We start from the raw sequence: 23,598 nt of genomic DNA, 5'->3' as shown, positions 1-23,598 counted from the left end.
TAAAATATTGGGCAGAAACTTGCTGGGAAGTGCTGGCAGGCCTGTGGCAAATTGCTGGTATTAGTCGGAGACTTTTTGAATGTGTTGGTGGAGTTTATTATGAACTTGCATGGAGTTCGCTGCTGAACTCGCATGGAGTTCGCTGCTGAACTCGCATGGAGTTCGCTGCTGAACTCGCATGGAGTTCGCTGCTGAACTCGCATGGAGTTCGCTGCTGAACTCGCATGGAGTTCAGTGGAGGAACATGAACTCGATGACATTCTGTAGCACTTACACTGGGGAATCTGCTTAGGGATCCAATATCAGGATATATTTGGCTAAAAATCTGCAAGCATACTCATTTGAACATAAATTTTATATCCGCAAACAAATAAAGAATAGGTTACGTAGAACCAAGGAACTACAGATGCTGGTTTACAAAAAATGATACAAATTGCTGGAGTAACTCATTGGGTCAGGCAGCATCTCTGGAAAATAGATACTAGGTGATGTTTAGGGTCAGGACCCTTCTTCAGACTGATTGTGTGTGGGGTTAGCTGGAAGAAAAAAGGGGCAAGACAATGCGTGGCAGGTGGTAGATGAATAGAGATGAGGGGTATTTTTTGATAGGCAGATGGTTGGACAAAGGTCAGGGATGAAAAGATATAAGGTGTGAGACAAAAGGATTGAAGAGTTGTGAATTATAAAGCTAGAGGAAAGACTGTAGGTGGAATTTGAGGGGGAGGGCAGAAATGGATGCGAGTCCAGGTGGGGCACAGTGTACGGGTGGGGGGGGGGTGGATGTGGGAGAAGAAGGGAGAGAGGGAGGGTTTGTAGTTACTTAAAATAGGATAATTCATTGTTCATACCTTTGGGTTGTTAGCTACTAAGGCACAGGTCACCTTTGTTTAATTTATTTGTGTTTGAAGTTTTCAATTATTTATATGCATTTGGAAGTGTGTAAGCTTTATAACTGTCTCCATAATTTAGATTTTACTTCGGAGTCACGTGAGTGACTTCGTAAAGAAGCCCGCTCAGGGCGCAGGCGTGGCATTACGCCCAGCAAGTGCAACAGCGGCGGCAGCTGGAGTCAGGCTCTCCAGCTGCACTTTAAAACGCACCATCAGGTAAGTGGACGGTGCGTTGGGAAACCGGAGGGAGTTGGTGTTGGTTCTTTGCTTAGCAAAAATGTCCCAACGCAGAAAACTCGCTCATAGAACTGCCCGTGCTTTAACTCCACCGGAGGAGCCGATTCCAGCGGGGCAGCAACCGGCGGTAGTACCGCTTGAACAGCGGTTTGAGATTCCCGAGACCGAGCCGGTCCCAGTCACGCCAGAGCCTACACGGCGGGCTGGGAAAGCCACCCGGAAGACCAACCGGCCGGTCGATTCCGACTCGTCGGAGGGGGAAATGTCCACCCCAAAACGGGGGAGAGACAACCGCCTTAGCTGCATACAGCAGCTATTGGAGGGGATGGTCTACCGAGAGCAGCAGCGCTCTCGGACAGACAGGACAGGCGCCTCCTCCATGGTGTCGAGCCCGGCACCTCCCTTTGCGACCTCGGACCAGGAATTGGAGGTTAGCATCGGTGACCAGGGCAGGGCTGGTCTGAATAAGGGGCAGGCGGAAGGAGTCGAAAGAGAGCAGGGTGTGCAGGAAGAACAGCTGCTGGGTGTTGTAAGCCGATTTGTCGCTACCCCACGGGTTGGAGCACCGCTGGAGCCAAGGATGGCGGCCAGCATTAACCATCTCTCCAATAAACCGCTTCAGGAGAAGGTGCTCGCCCAAGTGCTGGAGGAGCACACAGCCCCAGACAATTGCGAGGCTCTCAAAGTAAAGAGTCTCAATCCTCAAATCTGGGGGAATGTGGGGGGACCAATGCGGGCACAGGAAGTCAAACTTCAGCGCATACTTCGCCTCCTCACGTCGGCAATTACAGCTTATGCGCGGTGTGTACAGACGGAGGAGATGACCACACACCAGCAGGATGTGCTCGCACTAATGTGCACAACTCAGTATGAGTTAAATAATCTGCGCAGAGAGAACATCAGGCCTGCCCTCAACCCAAAGTTTGCAGGGTTATGCAAAACACCATCAGTCGAGTCCGACTCATTGTTATTCGGGAAGGACCTAAATAAACAACTAAAGGATATGGAGGAGGCATCCAAGACCTTTAGCCTCATGAGGGCAGCACCAGTGACAAACACACCAAAGCCTTTAATTACACCCAGGCGGCAGCACACCACTGTATCTACCAGTCGGCGTCCGGAATATGCGACTGGTCAAAGCTTGGGGCCGCACTATCCCCAGAGACCTTTTTTAGGTCAGGGCCCGCCGCGGACCCCCTGGAAAATGCGCCTCCCCCCAACATCGCCAGCACGTCGACAGGGAAGAACATTACGGAAGAAAAAACCACAACCCCGCCAATAACCATGGAGGTAGGTGGATCTGGTTCCTACCCGCATATCGAGAATAAGGGTGACTTACTAACGGGTGGAAGGTTACACTTGTTTAAAGAAGCATGGGGAAGGATCACTGATGATAAATATATACTTAATAGTATTCGAGGGTATAAAATAGAATTTATCTCAAAAATACCGCCAGTTCAACACCGGCCCGAAAGGGTATTTGTGCTCTCCAATAAGGAACAACAGGAGGGACAAGCTGAACTGGTGAGGCTTATAAACAAAGGGGTCATAGAAAAAACTAGTCATGAGCCCTTGGAATTTGTTTCCAACATATTTACTAAAAGTAAAAAGGATGGTGGATGTCGCATCATCATTGACTTAACATCCCTGAATGAATTTGTTAAGTATATACATTTCAAAATGGAAACATTTGTAACTGCTAGACAACTGATTTCCAAAGGATACTATATGGCCAGCATTGATCTCAAAGATGCTTACTATCTGGTACCTATACATAAGGATTATAGCAGATACCTTAAATTTATCTGGATGGGGGAGCTTTGGCAGTATAAAGCACTGCCTAATGGGCTTACTTCAGCCCCAAGACTATTCACCAAAATATTAAAACCAGCCATGGCAACGTTAAGGAAACTTAATCATATAGTCATGGCATATTTGGACGACATCCTCATAGTTGGGAAAACTATGGAAATGGCTGTAGCAGCAGTATCAGCTACTAAACAGCTCCTAGAGACTCTAGGCTTTGTCTTACATCCAGATAAATCCAAGTTAAATCCATCCACAATTATGGACTACCTGGGTTTCACAATTAACTCAGTCCAAATGACTATTACCCTGCCAAGGGGAAAGATGATTGCATTAGTACAATCATGTAATAACTTAAAGATAAACAAAAAACCAACTATTCGACAAGTGGCAGCAGTAATTGGAAAAATGGTAGCAGCATTTCCAGCTATCCAATTTGGACCTTTGCACTATCAAAATTTACAAAGAGCAAAGATAAAGGCACTAAAACAACATAAAGGTCATTATGACCGAGTCATGAGTTTACCCCCTGAAGCAATATCAGAGCTACAGTGGTGGATACAAAATATTTGGCACAGTTATAGTCCTATTGTTATTACTAATGCTACTTTAATACTCCAAACAGATGCTAGTGCTCAAGGCTGGGGAGCAACTAACTCCATATCCAGCACAGGTGGTAGATGGACTAATTTAGAATCATCATTACTATCTACACTGGGCATTAATTCTTTGGAAATGTTGGGCGCCTTTTATGGTTTAAAAGCATATGTATCCAATATGCATCACTTGCATGTTAGATTACAAATAGATACTACTACGGTGGTGGCTTACATTAACCATATGGGCAGCATAAAATCTTTATCATGCGACAAATTGGTCAATACGATTTGGCAATGGTGTGTCGAAAGACATATTTGGCTTTCAGCTACCTATCTACCAGGTAAGCTAAATACAGTGGCGGACACCAGGTCACGCAAATTCAATGACAACATCGAATGGATGTTAAATCCTAAAACATTCGCTAAAATTGTAAAGCAATATGGGAAGCCAGATATAGATTTATTTGCATCAAGACTGAATCACCAACTACCTATCTATGTCGCGTGGGAACCAGATCCGGAGGCAGCAGCGGTAGATGCATTCACGCTGGATTGGGGAAAGTTTGTTTTCTATGCCTTTCCTCCCTTCTGCCTCATCAGTCGGGTACTTCGAAAAATCCAGATGGATTCAGCATCTGGAATTTTGGTAGTGCCCGACTGGCCTACACAGCCATGGTTCCCAATACTCCATGACATGGTGGTGGAAGCACCAATGGTGTTCCCCAGTCATCCAGGGTTACTGACTCACCCAGTGTCAGGCATCAGCCACCCATGCCATCAAGACATGAATCTCCTGGGTTGCAGATTCTAAACCGACCTTATCTGGACCTGGGATTATCGCAACAAACCATCACCACCATGTCAGCATCCCTGAGAACATCTACAAAGAGGCAGTACCTAACCAACATCAGGAAATGGGAGAGGTACTGCCAGGAAACGGGGACTGCTTACGAAACAGCCACAGTAGCCAATGTTCTAGAGTTCCTGGCCTACTTACATCATCGTGAAGATATGAGCTACAGTGCCATCAACACGGCACGTAGTGCACTCTCCAACTACCTCAAACCTGCAGGACATCAGCCCATGGGGTCCCATCCGCTGGTGGTCAAACTAATGAGGGGCATATTTAACAGCAAGCCCCCCAAGCCTAGATATACTCAAATTTGGGATATCAGTATTGTGCTCACATACCTTCGGGACAGACCACCAGCAAGATCTCTCAGTCTAGAGCAATTGACATTAAAAACGCTCATGCTGATGGCTCTAGTATCTGCTCAGAGGGTCCAGTCATTACATAAACTTCGACTGGACAGCATGGAAACAACGTCAGATCAGATAACCTTCACAATACAAGGTCTGATAAAGCAAAGCAGGCCAGGAACATCCAACACGCTAGTGGCATTCCGGGCTTACCCACCAGAGCCACGATTGTGTGTGGTGACCCACATAAAAACTTTATATTGACACAACCCATAATATCCGAGGAAGTGAAAGAGCCTTATGGGTCAGCCACAAAAAACCACATGGCAGGGTAACGAGCCAGACCATTTCAAGATGGTTAAAACAGGTATTGGAAGCTGCTGGGATAGACATTAATGTATATAAATCTCATTCCACCAGGGCAGCATCCACATCATCGGCAGCAAGGATGGATGTGCCTATTGACATTATCCTAAACAAAGCAGGATGGTCGAGGGAATCCACATTCCGAACATTCTATCACAAGCCGTTGGTGAAACCTGATGTATTTGCAGCAAAAATTTTAGAAACTGCAAATATTTAATTTAAAGCCCGGGGGAGCTATTTTGTTTTTGTTGTTGTTAATAAATACCGTTTTGTTTTCAAAACAGATTCATTGGTTGATTACAATAACACTTCCTTCCTCAAGAGCTTTCGGTAGTGAGTGAGTAAAACTGTTACACGGTTTGAAATCACAGAGCTTTGAAATCTTCACGAAGTCACTCACGTGACTCCGAAGTAAAATAGTAAGATTAAACGAGAACTTACCAGTTTGAAGTTTGATCTGTATTTTATGAGGAGTTACGATGAGGGATTACGTGCCCTCCGCTCCCACCCTCATTACATGGATCAAACTGATAATTGATGTCTCTTTATTCTTTACTATGTTACTTCAAATACGTGTCTGTCTGTGATTCCACACCGCTGCTTGGAAGCATGCCGCGCCTGCGCCCTGAGCGGGCTTCTTCACGTAATCCCTCATCGTAACTCCTCATAAAATACAGATCAAACTTCAAACTGGTAAGTTCTCGTTTAATCTTACTATTTTAATTAATTGTAATAGACTTTCAGAGGTGATGAGGGTTTTTCTGACTGGAGATCTGTGATCTGGGATGTTCTGCGATAATCAGTGCTGGGACCTCATTGTTTATAATATGTGTAAATGATTTGGATAGACTTGTATGTGCTCCGATTAGTAAGTTTGCAGACAATACAATATTCAGAGAGTTGTGGATAGTGAGGAAGCTTGTCGAAGAACACCACTATGTAGGAAATTTGGGCAGATAGTATTTAATTTGGACAAATGTGAGGTGTTGCATTCAGGGAATGTTGCATTCGGGGCTGGGGCGACATTCCCACCGGCGGCCCGACATCGGGGTTGTGGCGGCGTTGTCGCAGGCCAGTGGACGACATCGTTGGGAGCTCGCAAGTCACAGGTTGGTCACCTGTTTTTCCGGAGCTCCCGCAACAACAGCTTTGTCCGCTAGACTGGAGGGCGGCAGCTTCAGCAGCTTCGACCACCCCGGGCCGCGGAGTTTGAACCGGTCCGTTCGCGGAGCTCGGATTCAGCCGCGGGACTGACTTACTTACCATCACCCCGTGGGGTCACAACATCGGAAGCCTGGATCGCCTCAGCGCAGAGGGAGAACAAGAAGGGAAGAGACAAAGACTTTAAGACTTTTGCCTTCCATCACAGTGAGGAGGTTGTCAAGTCAAGTTTATTCGTCACACACACATACAAGATGTGCAGTGAAATGAAAAGTGGCAATGCTTGCGGACTTTGTGCAAAAAGAAAAACAAACAAACAACCAAACAAACTACGAACAGAATGGAAAAAAACAGCAATTGTTTTTAAAAAGCAGTAGAGTGGTACAGTAAAGTTAGTCCCTGGTGAGATAGGAGTTTACAGTCCTAATGGCCTCTGGGAAGAAACTCCTTCTCAACCTCTCCGTTCTCACAGCATGGCAACGGAGGCGTTTGCCTGAACGTAGCAGCTGGAACAGTCCGTTGCAGGGGGGAAGGGGTCTCCCATGATCTTATTGGCTCTGGAGTTGCACCTCCTGATGTATAGTTCCGAGGGGCGAGTGAAGTTCCCATAGTGCGTTCGGCCGAACGCACTACTCTCTGCAGAGCCTTCTTGTCCTGGGCAGAGCAATTCCAAAACCAGATTGTAATATTTCAGGACAAGATGCTTTCCACAGTGGCTGAGTAGAAGCACTGGAGGATCCTCAGAGACACTCTGAATTTCCTCAATTGCCTGAGGTGGTAAAGGCGCTGCCTTGCCTTACTCACGAGTGCTGCGGTGTGCAATGTCCATGTCATATCCTCAGAGATGTGGACTCCCAGGTATTTGAAACAGCTCACCCTATCCACAGTATCCCCATTTATCCTCAATGGTGTGTACGTCCTCGGATGATGTGCCGTCCTAAAGTGCCTGGTGATGTTAAATTTGTGTTTAATGTGTGTTTGTGTTATTTTATTATATGTATGACTGCAAGGCACGAAATTTCGTTCAGACCTACATAGATGGAAGCAGATGCAGGGGCAACATGTAAGAGGCATTTAGACAGACCCATGAACAGGCAGGAAAAGTGGGATATAGACAACATGCAGGCTGATGGGATTAGTTAGGTTGGCATCATGGTAGGTGAAAAACATGGTAGACTGGTGCATGTTCATGTGCTGTACTGCTCTATGTTTAAGAAGGCTCTGTTAACTTAGTAACTTCCACAGATAGATAAGCAAAGGGTAGTGACTTTGCTGTTTGTCAAAACCTTGCTCCAAAGTTTCATATGCTAGACTTTTCCTGGCATAGTTTCTTGATCTGATTTTGATGGACTTTTTTGGCCTATACAGGACAATGGGTATTCCAGGTAGCAGGTTCCATTTCACCTAATCGGGGGCAGGATTTCCTGGCCCACTCTTTCATTCTGCATGCTGAAGGTCAAGGGAATCTGCTTCAGTAGCTCAGCCATGCTCCTCAGATGAAACTACATAACTGAATTATTTTACTGAGAAAGAAACAATTGCAAATACTGACTTGCCTATTGTGACTATAAAGCGTGTTGCTGTTCTCTCTTGCAAAACTGTATATTTACAATGAGCTAATTTGAATTCAGTCTAAACGTTTGGAGATTATTCCTCTGTGTGCACTTGCATTCTCTCCTGAGGAAGTAAACGTGGCTTCACGTGGAACAATTAAAATTAGCCGTGACTCAAAGTGCAAACAATAGGTATTGTTCTCAGCAAATTCACACCCCTAGATTTGGCTGAGACTACTCAGCCATTAATCTTTTCAACTATATTCTGAACATTTTCTTAGATATTTGATACCTTATAAAATCCTGCAGGAAACATTTGGATACTTCAACACGGCAAATTATCCAAATTATCAAAATATAGAATTTTTTTTAAACAAAGGTCTTAAAAATATTTTGAAGGCGTTTTTTAAAGCTTTACTTTTCATATTTAACACGGTGTTACCTGTGCAACTCAACTCCATTTACACACATTCAGACCAGATGCAAAATAATTTGCCAAGTTCCCTCTCTGGACTATGGGCAACGAGTGTAAGTTTCTGCACCTTTCTTGAATTCCTGATAAGTTCAACATGGGTGCATATTTTGTAAGATATATTATATTGTTGATGGCAACCTTGTGATGTGACGTTTGGAACACACAAGCGTGGAAATCATGAAGCTGTTGTCAGTTTCATGCAGTAGATATGTTGAATAATAGTAGTATGTGCTTGCCATGCTTTTGAAGTTATAATAACTATTGGGAGCATATTGTACTAACCTGATCTCGGAAAACAAACCCATCTTGTAATGTGCAATGTACTTATTATTATAGCCCTATTGAGAGTGTACCAGTAAATCAATCCCATTCCCCAGTAGTGTTCACTCCACCATTGACTCCATCTACACGTTATGCTGCCTCAGAATCATAATGAAAGACTTGTCCCACTCCAGTTATTCTATCTTCACACTAAGCTCGTTCGATACCGAAGATACCAAAACTTGAAAGCGCATGGCGCCAGACTCAGGAACAACTTCTTCCCCTCTGTTATCATTCTTCTGAATGGTCTTTTCATAAGCTAGGGTACTGTATGATTCCCCTCTACCCCATTGGACTTGTCTGTGGAACTGATGCACTACAATGCTGAGAACTATATTCTGTACTCTGTATCTTCCCCTTTGTTCTATTGCACTTGAGTTTGACATAGTATATCCAAACTGTTTGGATAGCATGCAAAACAAAACTTTTCACTGTACCTCAGTACACATAACAATAATAAACGTAAATCTAAAACCTAAAACGTTTGTTTCTTTTGCCTTTTCCACTTCTTACAAGGCAATTTGCAGCACGTCTCGAAGATGTCGAAGAAAATTGGAGAATCTGGAGGAAACCCTGGCCATCACACATAAATACTACAAAGAGATCGCCCAAAGTCAATATTAAACTTAACACTATGCCACCCATTATGTAGCATAAAAGCCATTTGTTAAATAACAAACAAACCACCCTCAGACACCTTTGCTTTATACTGTAGGTGTTGCACTATCATGCTCTGGATTACTACCAGTGCCACGTGCTAGTCAGAGTAGAAATAGGATGATATTGCAGATGAATACGTGGCTTGAAAAATGGTGCAAGGGGGAGGAATTCAAATTTCTAGGGCATTGGACCCAGTTCTGGGGGAGATGGGACCAGTACAAACTGGACGGTCTGCACCTGGGCTGGAATGGAACCAATGTCCTTGGGGGAGCGTTTGCTAGTGCTGTCGGGGAGGATTTAAACTAATGTGGCAGGGGGATGGGAGCATGAGCAGAGAGACAGAGGGGTGTAGACAGAGATGAGAAAAAAAAAATTCACACAGACAGTGGTGAATCTGTGGAATTCTCTGCCACAGAAGGTAGTTGAGGCCAGTTCATTGGCTATATTTAAGAGGGAGTTAGATGTGGCCCTTGGGGCTAAAGGGATCAGTGGGTATGGAGAGAAGGCAGGTACAGGATATTGAGTTGGATGATCAGCCATGATCATATTGAATGGCGGTGTAGGCTCGAAGGGCCGAATGGCCTACTCCTACACCTATTTTCTATGTTTCTATGTTAAAGTGACTACAGTCTAACAAGGTATGTGAACCTGTATCTGCCAGATTGACAGTAGGTTTTTCTGCAACACATTTGTTTAGAGCCATTTTGCTTATGCACTAATAAATAACAAATCAAATTCTCCTTATGTTCCAAGTTTTATCTTAGAAGATGGAGAAAGTTTTGGACAAGTAAGAGATAGAAGCTTCCTGCTGGATGACACAACATTGACGCTGTCATTATGCCAACTCAAGAATGTAAGTGATAAAATTAATCACTCGTTATGTCTGTTTGTCAATAATAGATATTAAAATATTGTATTGCAGTAAATCCTAATCATCTATCGTAACTGAATGCCTCAAACTACACTTAAATTAATGGCATTTTAATAGGTAAAACTTGTTTACTGCTGATCTTCTAAATTTTGTAGAAATATTCAGTGGACAGAAATGTTGGTCTGTTACCACAGTAAACAGGGCATTGTCTAGAAGCTAATTTACCCAGAGCCGAGAATGCAATTTTAGTACTACAATACACAATCCCTCGTACTAAATGTCCCAGTCTGTCTATCAAGTTCTGTTATGAATCTTTTGAAGACGTGTCTCCACCCGAAATATCACCTGTTCCTTTTCTTCAGAGATGCTGCCAACCCCGCTTAGTTACTCCAGCGTTTGGTGTCTATCCTCTAAGTTAACTTTATGGTAATTTTAATTTTCATATCATAACTTTATTTCTTCTATCTTAGAAATCTCAGTCCACCATCTCTATTGCTGTGCTCTCTCTCTCTCCTTGCCTACCAACCATGCTACTATGCTTTCATTTGGGAAACCAGGAACTGCAGATGCCAGATTACAAAAAGAGGAATAACTCGGCGGGTCAGGAAGCATCTCTGGTGAACAAGAATAGGTGGCGTTTCGGGTAGCAACTCGTCTTCAGACAATGTAGTGGGGGGGGGAAAGAAAGCTGAACGAGAGGAGGGGTAGGAGAAAGCCTGCCAAGTAATAGGTGTACATGCGTGGGGGGGGGGGGGGGGGGGGGGGGGGGGGGGGATAGGCAGCTGGGTTGATAAGCAGATGGTTGGCAAAAGCCAGCGATGAAAAGACAGACAGGTGTGATACAAAAGGATAAAGGAGTTACAAATTGTGAAGCTACTGTAGGTGGGTGGGGGAGGGGAGAAATAGGGACACTATAACAAAGGGAGACCTGGTGATTGGAGCATTCTTCTTATAAAATTATGAAGTTAAATAGTTATATTCCAATTGATTTTCTGTGTTGTATTTTTGCACCACCTTGTAGCAAAGTAAGATTAAGTTGAGAATGAGTGTGCTTCCCATCCCCAATCCAGTTCACGTTCAGATTATTCACTAAGTCTTGGCTATGGGTCATTTTCAGTCTGCAGATATGTCCCGAACTGAAACGTCACCAATCCTTTTTCTCTAGAGGTGCTGCCTGACCCGCAGAGTTACTCCAGCATTTTGTATCTATCTTTGGCTAACGATAGAAACATAGAAAATAGGTGCAGGAATAGGCCACTCGGTCCTTGGAGCCAGCACCGCCATTCAATATGGTCATGGCTGATCATCCAAAATCAGTACCCCGTTTCCGGCTTTTTCCTCATATCCCTTGATTCCAGCAGCCCTAAGAGCTAAATGCAACTCTCTCTTGAAAATCATCCAGTGAATTGGCCTCCACTGCCTTCTGTGGCAGAGATTTTTGACAGATTCACAATTCTCTGGGTGAAAACGTTTTTCCTCACCTCAGTCCTAAGTGGCCTACCCCTTATTCTTAAACTGTGACCCCTGGTTCTGGACTCCCCCTCCATGGGGAATATTTTTCCTGCATCTGGACTGTACAATCCAGAGTCTGTGGAATTCTCTGCCTCAGAGGCCGGTTCTCTGGAAACTTTCAAGAGAGAGCTTTCAAGAGAGGGCTCCTAAAGATAGCGGAGTCAGGGGAAATGGGGAGAAGGAAGGAACGGGGTACTGATTAGGGATGATCAGCCATGGTCACATTGAATGGCGGTGCTGGCTCGAAGGGCTGAATGGCCTACTCATGCACCTAAAATTATAAATAAATAAATAAATAAATAGATAGATAAATAAAGTCCTCTAAGAATTTTATATGTTTCTATAAGATATCCTCTCATCCTTCTAGATTCCAGCAAATACATCCCGGGAATTAACCTGGTGCACCCCCTCAATAGCAACAATGTCCTTCTTCAAATTATGAGACCAAAATTGCACACAATACTCCAGATGCGATCTCACCAGGGCCCTTTACAACTGCAGTAGGATCTCCTTGTTCCTAAACTCAAATCCTCTCGCAATGAAGGCAAACATGTCTGAAGAAGGGTCTCAACCTGAAACGTCACCCATTCCTTCTGTTCCACTGAGTTACTCCAGCATTTTGTGTCTACATGCCATTAACTTTCTTCACTGCCTGTTGTACCTGCATGCTTACTTTCAGTGTCTGATATACAAGCACACCCGTGTCTCGTTGCACCTCCCCTTCTCCTCACCTGACACCATTCAGATAATGATCTGCTTTCCTGTCCTTGCCGCCAAAGTGGATAACCTCACATTTATCCACATTATACTGCACCTGCCATGCTTCTGCCCACTCACCCATCCTATCTAAGTCACCTTGCAGCCTCATAGCATCCTGCTCGCAGCTCACACTGCCACCCAGCTTTGTATCATCCGCAAACCAGTTCTCTATGTATGTCAATACACTACCCCCAACACCATGTGCTCTAATTTTGCACACTACTCTCTTGTGTGGGACCTTATCAAAGGCTTTTTGAAAGCCCTGATACCCCACATCTACTGACTCTCCCTTAGCCATTCTACTTGTCACATCGTCAAAAAATTCCAAAAGATTAGTCAAGCATGACTTCCCCTTCATAAATCCATGCTGACTTTCACCGATCCCGTCACTGCTTTACGATTCATGGTGAAAACCTACGGGTGTAATCTCTCAGATTCATGGTGAAAACCTTACACCCTTCATTTGTTTGCATTTCAGACAGTTTTGTATATTAAAACTCTATTTTCATTTATTTTCTCTAGAGATTGAAAGATGTTGCTGGCGAAGCATTTTATCCTTTGCTGGAAGATGAGTGAGTAACTGAATCCTATCGTGAGTTGTAATTTAGTCAGGGATTTCTAGTGATATCGAGAGCACAGGACTTAACCATAGTCACTGGTTGAATGTGTAAGTCTCTGCCACAATGGGAAGATGAAGGGTCAACCTAACTTTTATTAAGGGTCAAGTCACGAGTGTTTAATCGTCACATGTTGCCAACAATGGAACAATGAAGTTCTCACTTGCGTAGGGAGTAACTATCTACCTCTTTCATGTCCCTCAAACTATCCCTGACCAGACTTTGCTGGCTTTACCTTGTGTTATTCCCTTATCTGTATCTATACACTATAAATGGATTGATTGTAATCATGTATTGTCTTTCTGCTGACCGGTTAGCACGCAACAAAAAGCTTTTCACTGTACTTCGGGACACATGACAATAAACTAAACTGAATTGAACTGCAGATGATGGTTTAAACAGAAGAAAGACGCGAAAAGTTGGAGTGATTCAGTGGGTCAAGCGGCATCTCTGGAGAAAAAAAATAGGTGCTGTTTTAGGAAAGCAGAAAGCGGTGGGGATGGGAAGATGAGGCTAGTGGTGAGATCCCATTAGAGGTGGCAAAAATATCGGAGGATTATGTGCTGTATGCGACAGCTGATGGGCTGAGAACTAGGGGGATTCTGTCCCTGGTGCGTCTGGGGAAATAGGGAGCCTTCCTGGTGGGGGATGGAGGTGTAGAGTGACCTAACCTCCACTGACCTTCGTTCCCCTCTACCCCCACCTCTACAAGGTCCGGCTCCACCACGACGTGGAGCTTGTCTTCTGTCACCTCCGACTCCATGCCTTTTTTTATGATGACCCTGGGATGATCCCTTCTCCTGTCTCCACCTATCCCACTCTTCTTGGAATCCCCCGGGCGACCTTTTACCCTCTTTAGACCTTTACACTTCCAACTACCTGACATCAACCGTCTCAACCTTTCATCTCCCTTACCCACTCTAACCTTCCCCCCCCCTTTAAACGAACAGCCCTCCCTCCGCTCACTCAGCAGCAACCCCAACAAGTTGAGACGGTTGATGATTCTGTGTCATTCAACCTCATTTCTGAGATTGCATTACGCTAAGTATTCATTCCCTGAAAGAAATATGTAATTGTCCCAAACTACTTACAATGCCATTCTGCTGTTAGCTACTAAATCTATTATGCTGGTAGACAAAAATGCTGGAGAAACTCAGCGGGTGAGGCAGCATCTATGAAGCGAAGGAAATAGGCAATGTTTCGAGTCAAGACCATTCTTCAGACTGATGTGAGGGTGGGAAGAAGAAAGGAAGAGGCGGAGACAGTGGGCTGTGGGAGATCTGAGAAGGGGAGGAGAAAGCAGGGACTACCTGAAATTAGATAGGTCTCTCGACCCGAAACGTTGCCTATTTCCTTTGCTCCATAGATGCTGCCTGACCCGCTGAGTTTCTCCAGGATTTTTGTCTACCTTCGATTTTCCAGCATCTGCGGTTCCTTCTTAAGCACATCTAATATGCTGGTGCTTCCAGTTTTTACAGCATGTTTTAATTCTGCTAGGCATTTGCTCGCAGTGGATGTAACATGTATTCAATCATTAGAAACTCTCATTTCACTACCAGATCTGTCAAGAAAAAAATGCATGACTGATCTTTAGAGTTTTTGCTGCCAACCCTGACAAAGATGTCCAACTCAGATTCAGATTCAGATTCAGATTCAATTTTAATTGTCATTGTCAGTGTACAGTACAGAGACAACGAAATGCATTTAGCATCTCCCTTGAAGAGCGACATAGCAAACGATTTGAATAAAAAAAAAAATAAGTGTCCGGGGGGGGGTGGTGATTGGCAGTCACCGAGGTACGTTGTTTAGTAGAGTGACAGCCGCCGGAAAGAAGCTGTTCCTTGACCTGCTGGTTCGGCAACGGAGAGACCTGTAGCGCCTCCCGGATGGTAGGAGGGTAAACAGTCCATGGTTGGGGTGAGAGCAGCCCTTGGCGATGCTGAGCGCCCTCCGCAGACAGCGCTTGCTTTGGACAGACTCAATGGAGGGGAGCGTGGAACCGATGATGCGTTGGGCAATTTTCACCACCCTCTGCAATGCCTTCCAGTCGGAGACAGAGCAGTTGCCATACCATACTGTGATGCAGTTGGTAAGGATGCTCTCGATGGTGCAGCGGTAGAAGTTCACCAGGATCTGAGGAGACAGATGGACCTTCTTCAGTCTCCTCAGGAAGAAGAGACGCTGATGAGCCTTCTTGATCAGAGTAGAGGTATTGTGGGTCCAAGAGAGGTCATCGGAGATGTTGACTCCCAGGAACCTGAAGCTAGAAACACGTTCCACCTCCGTCCCGTTAATGTGGATGGGGGTGTGCGTGCCGCCTCTGGACTTCCTGAAGTCTACAATGAGCTCCTTGGTCTTCTTGGAGTTAAGGGCCAGGTTGTTGTCAGCGCACCATGCTGCTAAGTGCTGGACCTCCTCCCTGTAGGCCAGCTCATCGTTGTTGCTGATGAGGCCAATCACCGTTGTATCATCTGCATACTTGATGATGGTGTTAGTACCATGTACAGGTGTGCAGTCATAGGTGAAGAGGGAGTAGAGGAGGGGGCTCAGCACACAGCCCTGAGGAACGCCGGTGTTCAGGGTGAGGGTTGAAGAGGTGTGCTTGTCTAACCTCACAGACTGGGGTCTGTTGGTTAGAAAGTCCAGTATCCAGTTGCAGAGGGAGGGGTCGATGCCCAGGTTACCGAGTTTGGTGATCAGTTTTGATGGAATAATGGTGTTGAATGCTGAGCTGTAATCGATGAACAGCATTCTTACATAAGTGTCTCTGTTGTCAAGGTGGGAGAGGGCGGAGTGAAGTGCCGTTGAGATGGCATCCTCCGTACTCCTGTTCTTGCGGTAGGCAAACTGATAGGGATCCAGTGTGGGGGGTAGGCAGCTTTTGAGGTGTGCCAGGCCCAGCCTCTCGAAGCACTTGGTGATGATGGGGGGGTAAGTGCAACTGGGCGGAAGTCGTTGAGGCTTGCCGCAGTGGAGTGTTTTGGCACTGGCACGATGGAGGTGGCTTTAAGGCAAGTGGGGACAACTGCTTGGGCAAGTGACAGGTTGAAGATGTCAGTCCAGACGTCTATCAGCTGCGCAGCACAGGCACTGAGTACGCGCCCGGGGATGCCGTCAGGGCCAGCAGCCTTACGTGCATTAGTCCTACTCAGTGCCACGTACACGTCGTAGGGGGTGAGTGTGAGGGGTTGGTGATCGGCAGGTAGCACAGCCTTGATGGCTGTCTCTAGATTGTCCCTGTCGAAGCGGCCATAGAAGTGATTAAGCTCCTCAAGGAAGGAGGCGTCGCTGGATGTGGGGGTGATGTTGGAGGGTCTGTAGTCCGTGATGGCCTGGATGCCTTGCCACATGCGTCGGGGGTCGGAGTTGTTGTTGAAGTGATCCTCAATCCTGAGCTTATGGCAGTGCTTGGCTTTCCTGATGCCCCTCTTCAGGTTAGCCCTGGATGAACTGTAGGCTCGAGCATCGCCTGACCTGAAAGCGGTGTCCCGTGCTTTCAGCAGTAGCCTGACCTCGCTGTTCATCCATGGCTTCTGATTCGGGTATATGGTCACCTGTTTGAGGGAGGTGACACTATTGATGGTGGAGTTTATAAAGTCCAGAACAGAGGATGTATAGGAATCAATGTCCGTGTGAGTCAAGGGTGGCCTGGGCTGCAAACGCCTTCCAGTCAGTGTTTCCAAAACACTGCTGAAGTGTGAAGTCCGCTTCCTCTGACCAGACTTTAACTGTCCTTACAGTTGGTTTAACCCGTCTGATGAGTGGGGAGTACTTAGGGAGCAGGAACAATGAGACGTGATCAGACTGACCAAGGTGGGGGAGGGGGATGGCTTTGTAAGCTTCAGCCATATTGGTGTAGACTTTGTCCAGTGTCTTGTCTACTCTAGTGGGGAAGGATACATGTTGGTGGAATTTGGGGAGTACAGTCTTCAGGTTGGAGTGATTGAAGTCACCCGCAACAATGAAGGCTGCCTCAGGGTTGTGCGTCTGTTGTTTGCTAATGGCAGTATGCAGCTCTTTCATTGCAAGCTTGGCATTAGCATCAGGAGGGATATAGGCTGCAGTCACAACAGTGGAGGTGAACTCTCTGGGCAGATAGAACGGTCTGCATCTAACCAAGAGGAATTCAAGGTTAGCTGAGCAGTGACTCTCGATGATGGTGGAGTCCGTGCACCATGCTTTGTTTACATAAATGCACAGACCCCCCCCTCTGGTCTTACCAGAGTCTGATGTCCTGTCCGCTCGGAGTAAATGACGCCCCGATAGCTGGATGGCGCTGTCAGGAACGTCAGTGTTGAGCCATGTTTCAGTGAAGATCAAGATGTTGCAGTCCTTGATCCGGTTGTGGGAGGTGATCCTTAGCCGGAGTTCATCCATTTTGTTTGCCAGTGAGCGCACGTTGGCGAGGAAAAGGCTAGGAATCGCTGCCATGTGTGGGGCTAGCTCTAACCTGGCCTTTAACCCACCTCTGCGTCCCCGGCGGTGTTTTCGTACCCGTCGCCGTCTGTTGGTGCTTCTGGTGGGCCGAGCTGGTTTGGTGCGCGCTGGTGTTCTGCCGCTCCGTTGCTCCGCGTCTGCGTTACTCCGCAGGCGGTCTTCAGCCCCGCGGCTCTGCTGATGGTCTCCAGCCCCGGGGCTTACCTGGCGTTCTCCAGCTCCACGGGTCGGGTGGTGGTCTCCAGCTCCACGGGTCGGGTGGTGGTCTCCAGCGCCACGGGTCGGGTGGTGTTCTCCAGCTCCACGGGTCGGGTGGTGGTCTCCAGCTCCACGGGTCGGCTGGTGGTCTCCAGCTCCACGGGTCGGGTGGTGGTCTCCAGCTCCACGGGTCGGGTGGTGGTCTCCAGCTCCACGGGTCGGGTGGTGGTCTCCAGCTCCACGGGTCGGGTGGTGGTCTCCAGCTCCGCGGGTCGGTCTCCAGCTCCACGGGTCGGGTGGCGTCTCCACCGGGCGTTCTCCAGCTCCGCGGGACGGTTGGGCTCCGGGGATCGGGTGAGTATTGGGGATCGGGCCAGGACCCGGGGGGTCGGGTCGGGTCAGGGCCGGGGATCGGGTGAGGACCGGGCGTCGGGCGGTGGGCCGGGAGTCGGGCCAGGACCAGGGGTCGGGTCAGGGCCGGTGATCGGGTGAGGACCGGGGATCGGGTGAGGACCGGGGTCGGGCCAGGGCCGGGAGTCGGGCAGGGCCGGGATCGGGAGTCGGGTCAGGGAGTCGGGTCGGGGGGGGTCGGGCGAGGACCGGGAGTCGGGCGAGGGGACCGGGGGGGCCGGGGTCGGGTGGGCGGGAGTCGGGGCGGGCGGAGTCGAGAACCGGGAGGTCGGGCGAGGAGTCGGGCGAGGACCGGGGGTCGGGTCGAGGGCCGGGGATCGGGCGAGAACCGGGATCCGGTCGGGAGTGAGGACCGGGGGTCGGGTCAGGGCCGGGGGTCGGGCGGGGGTCGGGTCAGGGCCGGGGATCGGGCGAGAACCGGGAGTCGGGCGAGGGCCGGGGATCCGGTGAGGACCGGGAGTCGGGCGAGGGCCGGGGATCCGGTGAGGACCGAGGGTCGGGTGGGCTCCGCGGGTCGGATGGCGGTCTCCAACCCCGCGACTCACCTGGCGGTCTCCAGTCGGGTGCTCTGTTGCTCTGATGAGCTCAGACGGAAGAGGGAAATTGTCCAAAAAGTTGTTGCAGCCGCAGGAACCGAAGTCCAGAAGTTCCTGTCGGCTGTACGAGATGAGTACAAGACTGCTCCGAGTGAGCAGCCTTGAAGCAGGTAAGGGGATCGTTGCTATTTTTCCCATTCTAGGGAGACACAGGGCGTCGCGGTGTGCCCGCGCCGCCGCCATTTTGTTATCAAAACGTTAATCTATTCATTTGTCTCACACTTCAAATACAAATGCAAACGACTGCAGTTGAAAATCTGGAGTAAAACCAGATTAAAACCTAGCAATTATAGGCCTGTTAGTTTGACTTCAGTGGTGGGCAAATTAATGGAAAAGATACTTAGAGATAATATATATAAGCATCTGGATAAACAGGGTCTGATTAGGAACAGTCAGCATGGATTTGTGACTGGAAGGTCATGTTTGACTAATCTTCTTGAATTTTTTGAAGAGGTTACTAGGGAAATTGACGAGGGTAAAGCAATGGATGTTGTCTATATGGACTTTCACAAGGTTCCTCATGGAAGGTTGGCTAAGAAGGTTCAACTTGGGTATAAATGCAGGAGTAGCAAGATAGATTCAACAGTGGCTGAATGGGAGAAGCCAGAGGGTAATGGTGGATGGTTGTTTGTCAGGTTGGAGGCAGGTGACTAGTGGGGTGCCTCAGGGATCGGTGTTGGGTCCTTTGTTGGTTGTCATGTACATCAATGATCTGGATGAAGGTGTGGTAAATTGGATTAGTAAGTATGCAGATGATACCAAGATGGGGGGTGTTGTGGATAATGAAGAGGATTTCCAAAGTCTACAGAGTGATTTAGGCCATTTGGAAGAATGGGCTGAAAGATGGCAGATGGAGTTTAATGCTGATAAATGTGAAGTGCTACACCTTGGCAGGACAAATCAAAATAGGACGTACATGGTAAATGGTAGGGAACTGAAGAATACAGTTGAACAGAGGGATCTGGGAATAACTGTGCATAGTTCCTTGAAGGTGGAATCTCATATTGATAGGGTGGTAAAGAAAGCTTTTGGTATGCTAGCCTTTATAAATCAGAGCATTGAGTATAGAAGCTGGGATGTAATGTTAAAATTGTAAGTTATGCCATGCCATTTATTTATTGTCACTATACATGTACAGTGAAACTGAAAGCTGCTCGTAATCAGTGCATACATACAATTTAGCACAAAAAACAAGAAACAGAAAAAACAAAAAACAGAAGGGAGATGGGGGGGGGGGGGGAATAGGTGCACAAATTCTGCGGCGCTACATACATATATACATATATACAGATGGAAGTCCGTGTTGGGCGGTGTAGTCAGTGCATGTGTGAATTTGAATAGTTGAATTGCCAGAGTACAAGGCATTGGTGAGACCAAATCTGGAGTATGGTGTACAATTTTGGTCGCCCAATTATAGGAAGGATGTTAACTTAAAGAAAGGTAACTTTGAGGGTATGAGACGTGAATTGGCCAAGATTGACTGGCAATTAATTCTAAAAGGGTTGACGGTGGATATGCAATGGAAGACATTTAAAGACTGCATGGATGAACTACAAAAATTGTTCATCCCAGTTTGGCAAAAGAATAAATCAGGGAAGGTAGTACATCCATGGATAACAAGGGAAATCAGGGATAGTATCAAAGCGAAGGATGATGCGTACAAATTAGCCAGAAAAAGCAGCATGGGAGAAAGCAGCATGGAGAAATTCAAAGACCAGCAGAGGAGGACAAAGGGCTTAATTAGGAAAGGAAAAATAGATTATGAAAGAAAACTGGCAGGGAACATAAAAACTGACTGCAAAAGTTTTTATAGATATGTGAAAAGAAAAAGATTAGTTAAAACAAATGTAGGTCCCTTGCAGTCAGAAACAGGTGAGTTGATCATGGGGAACAAGGATATGGCGGACCAATTGAATAACTACTTTGGTTCCGTCTTCACTAAGGAAGACATAAATAATTTACCGGAAATAGCAGGGGACCGCGGGTCAAAGGAGTTGGAGGAATTGAGTGAAATCCAGGTTAGCCGGGAAGTGGTGTTGGGTAAATTGAATGGATTAAAGGCCGATAAATCCCCAGGGCCAGATAGGCTGCATCCCAGAGTACTTAAGGAAGTAGCTCCAGAAATAGTGGATGCATTAGTAATAATCTTTCAAAACTCTTTAGATTCTGGAGTAGTTCCTGAAGATTGGCGGGTAGCAAACGTAACCCCACTTTTTAAGAAGGGAGGGAGAGAGAAAATGGGGAATTACAGACCAGTTAGTCTAACATCGGTAGTGGGGAAACTGCTAGAGTCAGTTATTAAAGATGGGATAGCAGCACATTTGGAAAGTGGTGAAATCATTGGACAAAGTCAGCATGGATTTACGAAAGGTAAATCATGTCTGACGAATCTTATAGAATTTTTCGAGGATGTAACTAGTAGCGTGGATAGGGGAGAACCAGTGGATGTGGTGTATCTGGACTTCCAGAAGGCTTTCGACAAGGTCCCACATAAGAGATTAGTATACAAACTTAAAGCACAAGGCATTGGGGGTTCAGTATTGATGTGGATAGAGAACTGGCTGGCAAACAGGAAGCAAAGAGTAGGAGTAAACGGGTCCTTTTCACAATGGCAGGCAGTGACCAGTGGGGTACCCCAAGGCTCAGTACTGGGACCCCAGCTATTTACAATATATATCAATGATCTGGATGAGGGAATTGAAGGCAATATCTCCAAGTTTGCGGATGACACTAAGCTGGGGGGCAGTGTTAGCTGTGAGGAGGATGCTAGGAGACTGCAGGGTGACTTGGATAGGCTGGGTGAGTGGGCAAATGTTTGGCAGATGCAGTATAATGTGGATAAATGTGAGGTTATCCATTTTGGTGGCAAAAACAGGAAAGCAGATTATTATCTAAATGGTGGCCGATTGGGAAAGGGGGAGATGCAGCGAGACCTGGGTGTCATGGTACACCAGTCATTGAAGGTAGGCATGCAGGTGCAGCAGGCAGTAAAGAAAGCGAATGGTATGTTAGCTTTCATTGCAAAAGGATTTGAGTATAGGAGCAGAGAGGTTCTACTGCAGTTGTACAGGGTCTTGGTGAGACCACACCTGGAGTATTGCGTACAGTTTTGGTCTCCAAATCTGAGGAAGGACATTATTGCCATAGAGGGAGTGCAGAGACGGTTCACCAGACTGATTCCTGGGATGTCAGGACTGTCTTATGAAGAAAGACTGGATAGACTTGGTTTATACTCTCTAGAATTTAGAAGATTGAGAGGGGATCTTATAGAAACTTACAAAATTCTTAAGGGGTTGGACAGGCTAGATGCAGGAAGATTGTTCCCGATGTTGGGGAAGTCCAGGACAAGGGGTCACAGCTTAAGGATAAAGGGGAAATCCTTTAAAACCGAGATGAGAAGAACTTTTTTCACGCAGAGAGTGGTGAATCTCTGGAACTCTCTGCCACAGAGGGTAGTTGAGGCCAGTTCATTGGCTATATTTAAGAGGGAGTTAGATGTGGCCCTTGTGGCTAAGGGGATCAGGGGGTATGGAGAGAAGGCAGGTACGGGATACTGAGTTGGTTGATCAGCCATGATCATATTGAATGGCGGTGCAGGCTCGAAGGGCCGAATGGCCTACTCCTGCACCTAATTTCTATGTTTCTGTGTTTCTATGTCAACAAAATAGAGAGAGTACAGAGGAGATTTACTAGAATGTTGCCTGGGTTTCAACACCTAAGTTACAGAGAAAGGTTGAATAAGTTAGGTCTTTATTCTCTGGAGCGCAGAAGGTTAAGGGGGGACTTGATAGAGGTCTTTAAAATGATGAGAGGGATAGACAGAGTTGATGTGGATCAGCTTTTCCCTTTTAGAATAGGGAAGATTCAAACAAGAGGACATGACTTCAGAATTAAGGGACAGATGTTTAGGGGTAACATGAGGGGGAACTTCTTTACTCAGAGAGTGGTAGCGGTGTGGAATGAGCTTCCAGTAGAAGTGGTGGAGGCAGGTTTGTTGGTATCATTTAAAAATAAATTGGATATGCATATGGATGAGAAGAGAATGGAGGGTTATGGTATGAGTGCAGGCAGGTGGGACTAAGGGAAAAAGGTTGTTCGGCATGGACTTGTAGGGCCGAGATGGCCTGTTTCCGTGCTGTAATTGTTATATGGTTATATGGTTAAAACAGAAAAAGCTGGAAACATTCGCCATTTCAAGTAGGGAGGGCGAACAGGCATTGAAGCAAAAACTGCAGATACTGAAAACGTGGAACAGAAATAGACAATGCTAGGAATCGACAGTAGGTGAGAGAACAGACAGTAGGACAGCATCTATGGAGAGACAAACCAAATGAAACTTTTAGGTCATTGACTTTTCACCAGAACTTGATAAGTGAGAAAACAAGTTTGGTTTAAGTAGCAGAACACCTCCATTCAGTCTGCAGGGGTGACCCCAAACTTCAGCTTACATTTTCTCATTTGCGATCAAGGGTCATTAACCTGAAACATCAATTTTGTTTCTGTCTGCCTCACCTGCTGAGAATTTCCATCGATTTTTGTCGACAAACAAGCAGATTGTGGTTTTTTTTTGGATAAAAGTGATCTCTTCCTTGGTTTCAGAGAAATTACAACGTTGGTTTCTACCCCAAACTAGAGCAGTCCTCAGTTCCCTTCACCTCCCCCCTTCTGGTCAACTTTATGTCCAAATCTGCTCCCAACATTTCCCTACATTTCTTGGATACATGGCTAGTCCAAGGGAATTAACATGCCTCTGGACTTAAACCCTGACAATAATTCCAAAAGTGACAGGAAAATATCAAAAGCTGATTTGGATGTAAAAATCTGATCTCAGGGAAACTTCTGTGATGTTTTTGTTTTCCTGGCACATTATTGCTTGCTTTCCAACTAGGGTCCAGATAGTTTATTTTTATTAAGAACTTTATAGAAAGA

General features: G+C 46.4%; 2 protein-coding genes across 2 annotated transcripts in view; one reads left to right on the top strand and one right to left on the bottom strand.

The window, feature by feature from the left end:
* Positions 1-23,598, top strand: part of tbck (TBC1 domain containing kinase) — a 275,407-nt gene that overhangs the window by 99,074 nt on the left and 152,735 nt on the right. Inside the window, exons 12-13 of the mRNA XM_055641803.1 lie at positions 10,022-10,121; positions 12,933-12,982. Coding sequence (XP_055497778.1) covers positions 10,022-10,121; positions 12,933-12,982 — 150 coding nt within the window. The remainder of the gene's footprint in view (positions 1-10,021; positions 10,122-12,932; positions 12,983-23,598) is intronic.
* Positions 1-23,598, bottom strand: part of aimp1a (aminoacyl tRNA synthetase complex interacting multifunctional protein 1a) — a 212,963-nt gene that overhangs the window by 152,303 nt on the left and 37,062 nt on the right. The gene's annotated exons all lie outside the window — the stretch shown is intronic.

Source organism: Leucoraja erinacea, chromosome 1 (assembly GCF_028641065.1).
Source record: "Leucoraja erinacea ecotype New England chromosome 1, Leri_hhj_1, whole genome shotgun sequence".
Classification (NCBI taxonomy): domain Eukaryota; kingdom Metazoa; phylum Chordata; class Chondrichthyes; order Rajiformes; family Rajidae; genus Leucoraja; species Leucoraja erinaceus.
Note: the sequence above shows the minus strand (reverse complement) of the source record. Positions and strands in the feature narration are given on the sequence as shown.